The sequence below is a fragment of the Equus caballus genome, chromosome 14, assembly GCF_041296265.1.
Source record: "Equus caballus isolate H_3958 breed thoroughbred chromosome 14, TB-T2T, whole genome shotgun sequence".
Classification (NCBI taxonomy): Eukaryota; Metazoa; Chordata; class Mammalia; order Perissodactyla; family Equidae; genus Equus; species Equus caballus.
Genome location: NC_091697.1, coordinates 35,052,099 through 35,063,027, shown reverse-complemented (window position 1 = coordinate 35,063,027; position 10,929 = coordinate 35,052,099). Strand labels below are relative to the sequence as shown.

General features: G+C 49.0%; 1 protein-coding gene across 4 annotated transcripts in view; it reads right to left on the bottom strand.

The window, feature by feature from the left end:
* Positions 1-868: 868 nt before the first annotated feature.
* FAM200C (family with sequence similarity 200 member C) overlaps positions 869-10,929 on the bottom strand; it is a 46,220-nt gene continuing 36,159 nt past the window's right edge. For 3 of the 4 annotated variants that reach the window (XM_070232971.1, XM_070232970.1, XM_070232969.1), the window contains 2 exons: positions 5,446-5,698; positions 869-1,932 (listed from right to left, as the gene is read on the bottom strand). In XM_070232971.1, coding sequence (XP_070089072.1) covers positions 1,319-1,932; positions 5,446-5,689 — 858 coding nt within the window. In that variant the 5' untranslated portion in view covers positions 5,690-5,698 and the 3' untranslated portion in view covers positions 869-1,318. Of the gene's footprint in view, positions 1,933-5,445; positions 5,699-10,227; positions 10,331-10,929 lie in introns of all 4 variants that reach the window. The other variant, XM_005599250.4, reaches the window with a different exon arrangement.

Here is a 10,929-nt window from a genome sequence, read left to right as displayed (position 1 = left end):
CTTTGTGGCCCAGCAAGAATGGAGTCGTTTTAAGAAAACCTCATTTTATTTATGGAGGGGCCACCCCTTCCAGGACCACCCCAGGCAGCATTCCCTGTCCTTGAGGCCCCCACTGGTCCCACTTTCCAGCTAGAGGTTGGTCAGAGCAATCTGCCAGGGAGCTGCAGCTCCTTCAGAAAGTTCTTTCTCTCCAGCAACTGCCCTGTGGGGCCTTCTCACACCAGCCACTTTGTACTGCGGCTTCTTCTGTCCCTCAGATCCATGCACACTGGAGACCCCTGGGGCAGGGACAGGAGTCCTTTACACACTACCCATCCCGCCATCTTAGAGCCGTGGCTCTCAGGCATGGGAGATCCTAGTGTGTCTCATGGACGGAGAAGTGGGCCTGCAGGTGATTTGTAACTAAGAGCAAAGTGCTTAAGTGTGAGACTGATCTGACTCAACATTGAACAGGTTCAAGGTTACCCCTATATTAAGGCCAGGCACACTCTTGCATTCGGATAAGCTTTCTTGAGCGGAATGAACTCTGCCACGGCCTGTGAGGTCCTGTGTGATCCAGCCTCGCACCTCATGCCTCCCGTCGCCTTTCTCACTTCCCTCATCCCTCTTGCCTCCAGTCAGCTCCTCACACACGCCAAGCTCTTTCCTTTGCATCTGCAGCTCCTTCTGCCAGGAGACCCCTTCCCCACCCTTCACTTTGCTCTATCTCCTGCTTCGGGGCTCAGCTTAAAAATAACCTCTCCCTGGTCCTGACTGACAGGGGACTTAAGAGAGCCTTGGGGACTTGGGGGGCTGGAAATACTCTCTTCTTGATCTACATGGAGGTTACAAGGTGTGTACATATGTAAAAAATCATTGAGCCGTCCACTTACAATTTGTAGACTTTACTGGACATGAGTAAACCTCAAACGATGAAATCTAAAAATAAATTTCAACCTCTTCCCTGTCCCCTGTTACTCTTGAGCGTGGCATGTGCACTTCCATCCTGGCACAATAATTATATTTTTGGCAGGTTATATCTCCCACTAGCATGTGAGCCCCATGAGGACAGAGCCTCTGTCTGTCTCGTTCACTGATGTACCTTCCAGAGCAGAGCACAGTGCCTGTCGCACAGTAGATGCCAAAAAAATTACTGAATGGATAGATGGAAGGATGAATAAAAAAGCTTGGATTTAATGATGGAGAAAAAAGAGGCAGGGGAGGTTGGCCTGAGGCTAGAAGGTCCCAACTCACGGCCCCCAGCAGACAGTTTAGGGGTCTTGCTCTGGAAGCACAAGTCCAGGAGGCTGTTCCCCCTGGAGACCCAACGCCTGCCTGTCTACAGCTCATTGGGGTTGTCCTGGTCTGCGTAGATGAGGAAGCCCGTGAAGAGGCTGTCGGTCCAATAAGGGTCATAGAAGAGTCCATTCTGCTCGGAGTAGAAGATCTGCAGCCAGACCTCGTCCCCCTGCTTGAGAGCCAGGATGGTGGAGCCTGAGGCCACATCGTGGTTGCCTGTGTTGGCATCGAAGGTCCGGATGCGGTACTGGCCATTGTGCACTAGGCCGATGGCCAGGTGCTTGTTGGCCAGCGTGATGTCGTAGGAGAAGTAGTAGATCCCCGGGACGCCGCAGACGAACTTGCCGCTGGACGCGTTGTAGTGGCCACCCTCGTTCATCAGGATCTTGTCGAACTTGATGGGCAGCCGCTCCCGCGGATAGCTCTTAGTCACTGCCACCGAGAAGGCGGACTTGGCACGGCCACTGCCGCAGCTGCAGGGGCCTGGGAGGCCCGGCTCCCCTTTCCTGCCCTTGGGCCCCTTCTTGCCTGGTGTGCCGTGCTTCCCTGGGGCACCACTGACCCCCTTGGGGCCGCGAGGGCCGGCCCGTCCAATGGCCCCAGCTTTGCCCTTTGGTCCTGGCTTTCCCCGGTTACCTGTGCGGCCAGGTGGACCTGGAAGACAGAGCAGCTGGTGTTACAGAGGGGCCCTCACAGCACTAGGCAGAGGCTGTGGGCCTTGGCTTTCCATCCTTGGAGCATGGGCCTTGGGGTAATGGGAAGAATAAGAAGGCTTTGGAGTCGCATAGTAACGGGTGCAAATCCTGATGGTGTAAACTGGGGCCCTTCTCCTAGTCTTATCTGGAAAATGGGAATGGGGATACTTACCTTCCAGAATCATTGTGGATCAGGGCAAAAAGACTAACTTGTAACCATTCTCGCCCTTCCCTTTTCCTGCCTTCCAAGGGAGAGTCTAGTTTGTCTGCTACACTAATCCTTCAACTGTCTGTTCTGGTCATGGGTTGAGAAGAGAATTGGAAAAATTGGAAGAAGCTTTTTGACTTCAAAATATTGATGTTAGTGAAATCCCTGCCTCGTGCCCCAGATCCCTGCCCACACGTACGAGGGTTTTAATGCAGCACTGCTTACAGTAGCAGAAACTGGGAACAACTAAATGCCCATCCGAAGGGAAATGATTAAAAAAGTACGGTCCATCCATATTGTGCAATCCATGCAGGACTTAAAAAAAATGAGGCAGATTTACATGCACTATATGAAAACTTCTCTAAAATACACTGGTAAGAGGAAAAAGCGGGTAGTAGAATCTCTTTTGGGAAAAGGAAACCACAACACTATCCTTTGCTATACCAATTTAAGTGCATAGAAAAGTGCCTGGGCCATAGTAAGCACTTGCTAAACATACTTGGCATATCCTGCAGAACATTTCCGCACCAACGTTTTCCTGTAGAATGCCTCTTGGTTTTTAATAACATGTGCATTGGCCTTAATACAACATTTTTGGCCAATGATTATATAGGAAACATTTATATATATGTACCCTAAACTCAATTCAACATTTTAAACAAAACATATATGGGTAAAGATTTGAGTCACCGCCAAACACAATCGTACAATCAGTACAATTGCTAAGGGGACAGAATTGGGTGAAGATGTTTTGAAAAGTGGCCGCATATCAACCAAGGAGGCTGCTTCTGAAGGTTGCTGCTGCTGGACGGCATCGTAGTATCGCTGTACACAAAGCAACGTTTGTTAACCACCATGTGAACTGGGTGATCAGAAAGCAATATTGTAGGCTTTTTACATCCTAACAAGGTACTTTGCTTCTTATATTATATATAAGTAGGAATTTTACTGTGTTTGAGAGTCTTAGGTTAACATGCAATGCATTTAAACTTTTCCTATTTTAAGCAATTGGGAAATAGATTCCCAAATAGCTTTTTCTCCCCAAACATCCAGCTCTCAAGAACAGATTGCTTATGCTAAGTGGCTGGCAGTGCCTGGTATTATTATACATGTATGTAAATACGTAGGAAAAGGCCAGGAGTGATACACATCTAACTAAATAGGCGTGGTTACCACTGGAGGATGAGGGGAGGGCCAGAGGGGTAGGAATTAAGAAGGACTCTCGTTTTACTTTTATTGTTTGAATATTATTACCATGAGAACATATTTGTGTATTACTCATGTAATTAAAAATAAATAAAAAGAATGGAGAAAAATAAGACCAAGAAAGGATACAAAGCTCTTCCTTGAAAAAATGAAAATAAACAAAAGGTGGGAGAAGGAGCCGTGAGAAGAGGAGGGGTAAGGACAGAGTCCTTTTGGTTTGGAGGTTTTTGGGGAGACAGATAAGGAAGCTTATCGGGAAGTTCCACTATGTTTTATGTGATGTGCTTCCTTCTTGATTAGCTTTTGGAGAAACTTTAGGGAAAGCTGCCTTTACTTTTCAAGATCTTTCTGGGGATGGATTTGTCCGTGTACGTCAGGGGGAGGGTAGCTGGATGTCAACCTGTACTGGTCCCAGGGTGACCCGGCTTTATCTGGGTTACACACGTCAGGACTGTCCATCTCTCAACACTGCCATCCTCAGTGTGTTGGCTTAATTCTCAGCAGAGACTCAGTGCCTGCTAGGAGAGTTGGCCAAAAGCAGCCTCAAGCCTACATCCTCACAGCTCTTGATCAAGGGGAAAAAGCCAATAGCAGAGACACCCTCTCACCCGTAGGATCCATAAGGCGAATGTCAGGGAAACTCCAGCTGGCCCTCCCTGGAGCACATGCCCAGACCCGAATCTACCACTGAGGTCAGGGAATGAGCTACCATGACATCCAGGGCCTGACATACTGTGAGACCCCTCAACTCAAAGCCATCATCATTATTGATCAAGTTATTCTTTTAGGAAGGAGGTGCTTTTAGAGGAACTAATTTGGTGTGGTAGGAAAAGGCCTGGATTTGGAGTCTGTGACCAGCCTGCTGTGTGAGCTCAGTAAGTCAATTAAGGGGTGACAATCATTTATTGTATGTCTACTCCGAGACAGGTGCTTCCCATGTGATTTTATTTCATCTCCATGCACCCCTGCGAGGGAGGTGCTATTCTTATCCCTATTTTAGAGATGAGGCAACCGAGGTTTGGAGAGAGGTTAAGTAATCTGCCAAAATTGGTATCCAGGTTCATTTCCAAAGTTCAAGTTCTTGCAGCCATGACACGCTGTTCTCAACTTCATCGCACTGACTTTTAGATTCCTCATCTGTAACATGGGGATGCTAAGAATACCTCCTTCTCAGCCAGATGAGCAACATACTCGGAAGTGCTTTGTCAGTGTTAAAATGCCATACAAATAAAAGTTACGATGATTTCCCTGCTGCTTCCAGTGTACACTGGGAGATGCTGCTGACATTGAAAAGTGCTCGGTTAGTGGGGTGAGAGTTGAGAGACATAAGAAATGTCAAAGCTGAGAGGCCTGTAGTGAGTATCCAGTCTGTCTGCTGGCTGCCTGGCATCCCTTCCTTCAGGGACCTGCCCTTCGCTACTTCACGTGGTCCCAGTGAAAGTGTCAATCACAGCGACCAACTGCCCACCCCACCCACTCACACACACCCAGTCCCAGCAAACAGTGGTTCTTCATCTCCATGGTCAAAGGGATTGGTCCAGGATACACAGGTGAGCAAGGAGGATGGCTCATCCTGAGATTTGCCCTATGGATCAAGCCAGGAGGAGGCAGGCTGGAGCCCACCATTTCATAACTTCTAGCCTTTGTGAGAACAAACCAACACACAGAAAGAAGCAGAGCCTTGAGAACAATATTTGAGCTCCTGGGCCTAGCCATTCCTGAAGTTCAGCTCTTGGGCTTCCTAGTTACATAGGCAATAAATTCCATTTGGGGCTATAAATTGGGTTCCTGTTACTTGCAACCAAAAGAGTTCTGAACGATATTTCAGGAGATTTGCCCAAAGTCATCCAGCGAATCAGTGGTGCAGCTGGGGCAGGAACACAAGATTTGATACCCACTGCTCCTTTCAGGAGAATATACCCCTCTGTGTTTTAAAGAGACATTAACTTGGTTTATAATGAAATGAGACTAATACTAGTTTTTATAACTTCACAAACCCTCTCTGGGCTAGATGCTGTCAACCCCAGGTGGGAACAGGAAGGGTACCAGGCCTCTTACCTTCCTCTCCGTTGTCCCCCCGGTCCCCGTCCTGGCCATCCTGGCCATCTTTGCCAGGAAAGCCCATTCTTCCTACCATTCCTGAGGGCCCGGGGGCTCCTGGGGGGCCAGGTGGGCCCTGGGGGCCAGGCAGGCTGCAGACGAGCTGTGGGGAGCCCTTCTGGAAGTCCCTGCGGGCGAAGGCACCAAGCAGTGGGTCGGCCGCACATGGAAGGGCACAGGCCAAGAGCACCCAGGGGATCATGGTGGTCACCTGTGGGAGGCAGGAGAGCTGTGAGCAGGTGAGTCTGGTCACTGAGGTGACTGGTGTCAATCAGAAAGGCATCTGGAGGAGGCGGAGGCTGCAGCTGGGAGAGACTCAATCGTATTTCTGCCTCTTGCTCTCTCCTGCATCACATGCAAGCCGCTGGCCAGTGTCATCATATCTTGAAGATACGTTTGGATGAGCTGAGTCATGGACCCAGAACATACTCTGGAGGGGTCTTGGGTGTGAGGCAGTCATCCTCACACCACTGTCTTCCCCACTGGCTAAAATGGAGGCAGGACTTTCAGCCCAGCAACAGCCGGGTGGGAGGGGCTGTGGATGGAGAGAAAGGATCCATGGTTTCCTTCAAATACATAGCACAAAAGGAAAGCGACGAGGGCAGAAATACTTCCAACTGCAGGTAATAATATGCAACGAGGCTACTTTCCCCAGGCGAACCAGGGGACTTGAGGTAACACGTCGGTGGGTGAGGATTCAGTTCTGAGTGAAGGTGCCCCAACCTGAGTGACATTGGTGGGCCGTGGGGACAGCTGCTCTGCCAAGTGCTTCCTGCGCACCAGGCAGTTCTTAATCTCCTACATCCTTACTGAACAGAGACAGGGGAGGAGACGGAGGCTCAGGGACATTCACCACTTTCCTGTCATGCAACTTGCAGGTGGCTTGTGCCCTTTTGCCCCAGGCTACACTGTGAGCTTTTTTTAAAATTTTAAAGTTGAAATTAATAAAAATATTACACTGACATTGTTTACCAGGTCAAAAAATACTCTTATGATGAAAAACTGTGATCTCCAGCTCCACTCATCCTTAACCTCAACCTCCCGCCCTGAACCCTCTAGCTATTTCTTCTGGCACTTACTTCCATTAAAAGACAATATGCTTATACTGGTTCTTTTTGATCTATCAATTTCAGACACTACTGTTTGAATTCCTTTCATGAAAGATGAGGATTCAGCCCTCTTCCATCACTCTGGACCCCTATTCCTCTCCCTAATGTAGCTAAAATAAATTTCTAGACTAAATCAAAATTCACTCTTGGAATTATTATAATAAGTATTGTTTACTGCTAAGCTAAGCACTGTACTATAATTATATTTCCTTTCTCGTACATGCTTTCCTTACTGGAGATATTAATAGTTTTATTTTTTCATTTGCTTAAGTTCTTTTTTTGGAGGAAGATTAGCCCTGAGTTAACATCTGCTGCCAATCCTTTCTTTTTTGCTGAGGAAGATGGGCCCTGAGCTAACATCTGTGCCCATCTTCCCCTATTTTATGTGAGATGTCAACCATAGCATGGCTTGACAAGTGGTGCCACTTGCCCACCCTGGATCTGAACCAGCGAATCGGGGGCCACTGAAGTGGAATGTGTGAACTTAACCGCTGCACCACCAGGTTGGCCCCTTGCTTAGTTCTTTATGTGACTATTTTCTACATTATCAAATATATCAGAAAATTCATCTGTTCCATTTATTTTCCTGAAGATATAGGTCCTAGAGCCCTCCATCCTCCTATTCCAATCACTATACATGCTACACACTTGTCATCTGGGATTCTCCTTTATGCAGTGGTCCCCCCTTATCCACGGGGGATATGTTCCAAGACCCCCAGAGGATGCCTGCAACCGCAGATAGTACTAAGCCCTTTATAGACTACATTTTCTCCTATATATACATACCTATGATAAAGTTTAATTTATAAATTAGGCACAGTAAGAGATTAACAACAATAATAATAAAATAGAACAATTATAACATACTGTAATAAAAGCTACCATAGATCTCAGCAACCTCAGCATACAATTTTTTTTCTTAAGTCAAGAACTTTCACCTTTTCACGTAAAGGAAGCACTTTATGGCTTCTCCTTAAAGGCATGCCTGACTTGGCGGCATCACTTCTCTTGTGTTTTGGCGCCATTAAGTGAAACAAGGGTGACTTGAACACAAGCACTGCGATACCACGACAGTTGCTCTGATAACCAAGATGGCTACTGCGCCGGGAGCCTGTTCCTGAATGAAGGGATGATTCACGTCCTGGGAGGGACGGAGCAGGATGGTGAGAAATTTCATCACGCTACTCAGAATGGCACACACTTTAAAACTTATGAATTGTTTATATCTAGAATTTTCCATTTAATATTTTCCTATCGAGGTTGACCTCTGGTAACTGAAACCGTGGAAAGTAAAACCATGAATGACGGGGGACGACGGTAACCACCATGGTGATGCTCTCTGCTTCTCTCCTGTGTTATATCTCCAGTTTTACGAATCTCACATCTCTCTTCTTTCTAATTAAAAAAAATTTTTTAATCCCGCATTTTGGTGTACATATCCTGTAGTAGCTTCCTGGAAAAGAGGTATGGGAAGTAATTTTTTGGGAGACTTTGCAAGTCCCAATATGTCCCAATTTTACACTGTGTCCTTAAGGCTGGTGGCAGGAACGGCATGATCACCAGAGACCAGAGTGTTACGTGCTCAGAGGTGATCCACTCCCAGCCCCTCTCTGTGAAGATGCAGAAGCTGAGGTCCAGAGCAGGAATAAGTGGCTTGTCCAAGATCTCTCAACAAATGAGCTCAATCACTTTGCAACCAATAGCCTCTCCCAAGAATGAAACCATGAGGCAGAACATTCCAGGCATGGCGTCCTGACACAGGGATGGGCCTCAAGTGATAACTTGCTTTGTGACCTTAGGCACGCCCTTTTCCTTCTCTGAGCCCCAGTTTCCCCACCTGAACAGTAAAGGGTTGGTTCCCATACTTGAGTGTGCATCAAATTCACCTGGAGGTGAGTTAAAACCCAGATTGCTGGGCCCTGCCCCGGGGTTTACGATTCCGTGGTCTGGGTTGAGGCTGGAGGATTTGCATGATTATTAAACATCCTAGCAACGCTGCTGCTGGTGGTGCAGGGACCCACTTTGAGAACCACTAGACTGGATGGCCTCTCAGGTCCCTCCCCTCTGATGCTGAGCCTCTCACACTCCAATCTGCCCTCTCTGTCCGATAGGAAGCCTTGCTGGCTTCGCTGTTCCAGTACAGCTTGGCTGCCTAATCAGAGCCTTCAAGCATTAGGGGGCTCCCCGCAGCTGTGGTGCAGGTGGCAGGGCAGGAACATTGCTCAGGGCTCGGCCCTTGGAGCTCCCATGTCCCTCCGGGGCCCTCCATCTCCCTTCCCTTCAGACCCTGCTCTGCCCCGGCCCTGGGAGCCCGTCCAGACTTCCGGGCCACCTCTGGAAACAGCCTGACCCTACCTCACCTCCTGCTCCTCTAGAACCTTTAACCCTGGGAATAGATGGTGGGAGAGAAAACCAGGCCTCCCCGACCAGGGAGAGGAGGGGAGACCACAGCCCTGCCCTGCCCTGGGGCTTGGGGGCCTGTTCTAGTTCCAGCCTCAATGCTCTCCAACTGTGTGACTTTGGGCAAGTCACTTCTCTCCTCTGGACCTTGGAGGGTCTCTCTAGATAAGCGTCATAGAAGCGAGCCCGGCCAGGTACCAGAGGCTTCTTTAAATAACATTATATCATATAGTAACAAAGTTATCATCTTTTCTATTTCTTTAATCCTGATTAGGAAAAAAACAGTTTCAATTTGGTGATAGTAAATCTTTAATGCCTCCATACCTGTTTATAATATCCCTTCTTAACAAAGAACAGGGTCATCTATAGCAGTGCACACTGATTCTTTAAGCATCTCAGGCAGGCCCCCACAAATATGCATGGGGACCTCAGAAACCCCTAGACAGGCACTTGGCTCCAGGGACCCTGGGGCAACACCTGTGCTAGGATGCAAGGAAGACTGTGGCACCAGGGAAGAGACTTGGGCGGGGCACAGGTGAGCTCTGGGTACCTAGTCCTTTGGAGAGGACTTACTGGGCGAGTTAAGAGGGTATTAGCATCGAAATTTCCACCTGGGCACCAGGATACATGAGATGCTGTATGATACATTGAGGGGTCTGGGCAAAGTGAAGAACCGACAAAGGAAGAGTGTGAAAGCCCATTCCACAGCTCTTGGCACTCTTATCAGATCAAGGGTTTTACAAGGTGACCCCTGTTATCGGGAGCAGAGGGAGAACGGACCTGTGTCTGAGGCCTGGGTGAGAAACCTAAAAGGAGAGCTGGTTGCCTGGGTGGAAGGGGACAGAGGGTGCCCTGCTGCTGGGTGGGGAGGGGCTGACTGCCTTGTCACCCTCCCTGCTAGATGGAGGTAGCAGACATTCACAGCAGGAGCTGGCCCGGGCCAGAGGGATGTGGCCAGAATGTGAGGGGCCCCCCGCAGGGATAACCATGTGGGCTGAATGCCAGAAAACCAGAAGCTGAGGGTGAGGCCTGGATCCCCCAGTAAAAGGAACATGTACCTGGCTACCTCAGGGCTGCTACAGTCATAGGGCTCAATATGGAAACCCCCAAGGAGCTGGTGAAAGGCCCCATGAGACGCAGCTCCAATGTCGGCCAGGCCCAGAGAGGCAGAGCAGTTTAACCCTGTCCAGCCACGAGACATGTAAGAACCCTCCTGCTTCTGTCCCCTTACCTCTCTCTCCTCTCCTCCCTGCAACCCGGAAACAGTGGAGTTGAGAAAGGGAGCAGATGGCCTGCCAGCTTTGCGCCTGCTGGGGGACGGGCTGAAGCCTCACCTTGGAATGAAGATTGAAGTGGATTAGCCTGGTAGGGGGAGCTCCTCACTGGCCAAATTATAAAGGGGCAGAGGGAGGGAACAATTGCAGTTTGCTGTACCTCTGGCGTCACATGTGCTCACCATGGGTGGGATAAACGACACCAGAGGTGGCAGGCAGATATGACAAATGTGAAATGTTAACATGCACGATGTGCTTTTGGAAAACTGCCTGGACACTCCCCAGTCCCCAGGAATCTCCGTCTCCTCCCCTTGCCTACTTGATGAGAGTCCTGCACAACCAGTCAGTGTTACTTGTGGGCTGTGACACATCTGGGCCCCCAGAATAGAAACCGAATTGTCAAAGCAGGTTTGAAATGGCTTGGAAAGTTGCAATCTGCAAACATTTTGCACTAGGGAGAGAAGGAGGAAGGAAGCCGTGGGAGTGAGTCTCCCAGGCAGATGAGAGTCCTGCAAACAGCAGGACAAAGACAGGCAGGAAAGAGAGACAGGCAGATGAGAGACAGGAGAGAGAGGAACCATCCGCTTCAGTTTACCGATCTCCTCTCTCAGCACACAAGAGGAAGGAGGGTCTGCCCCACATCAGCCGCTTGGGACAAT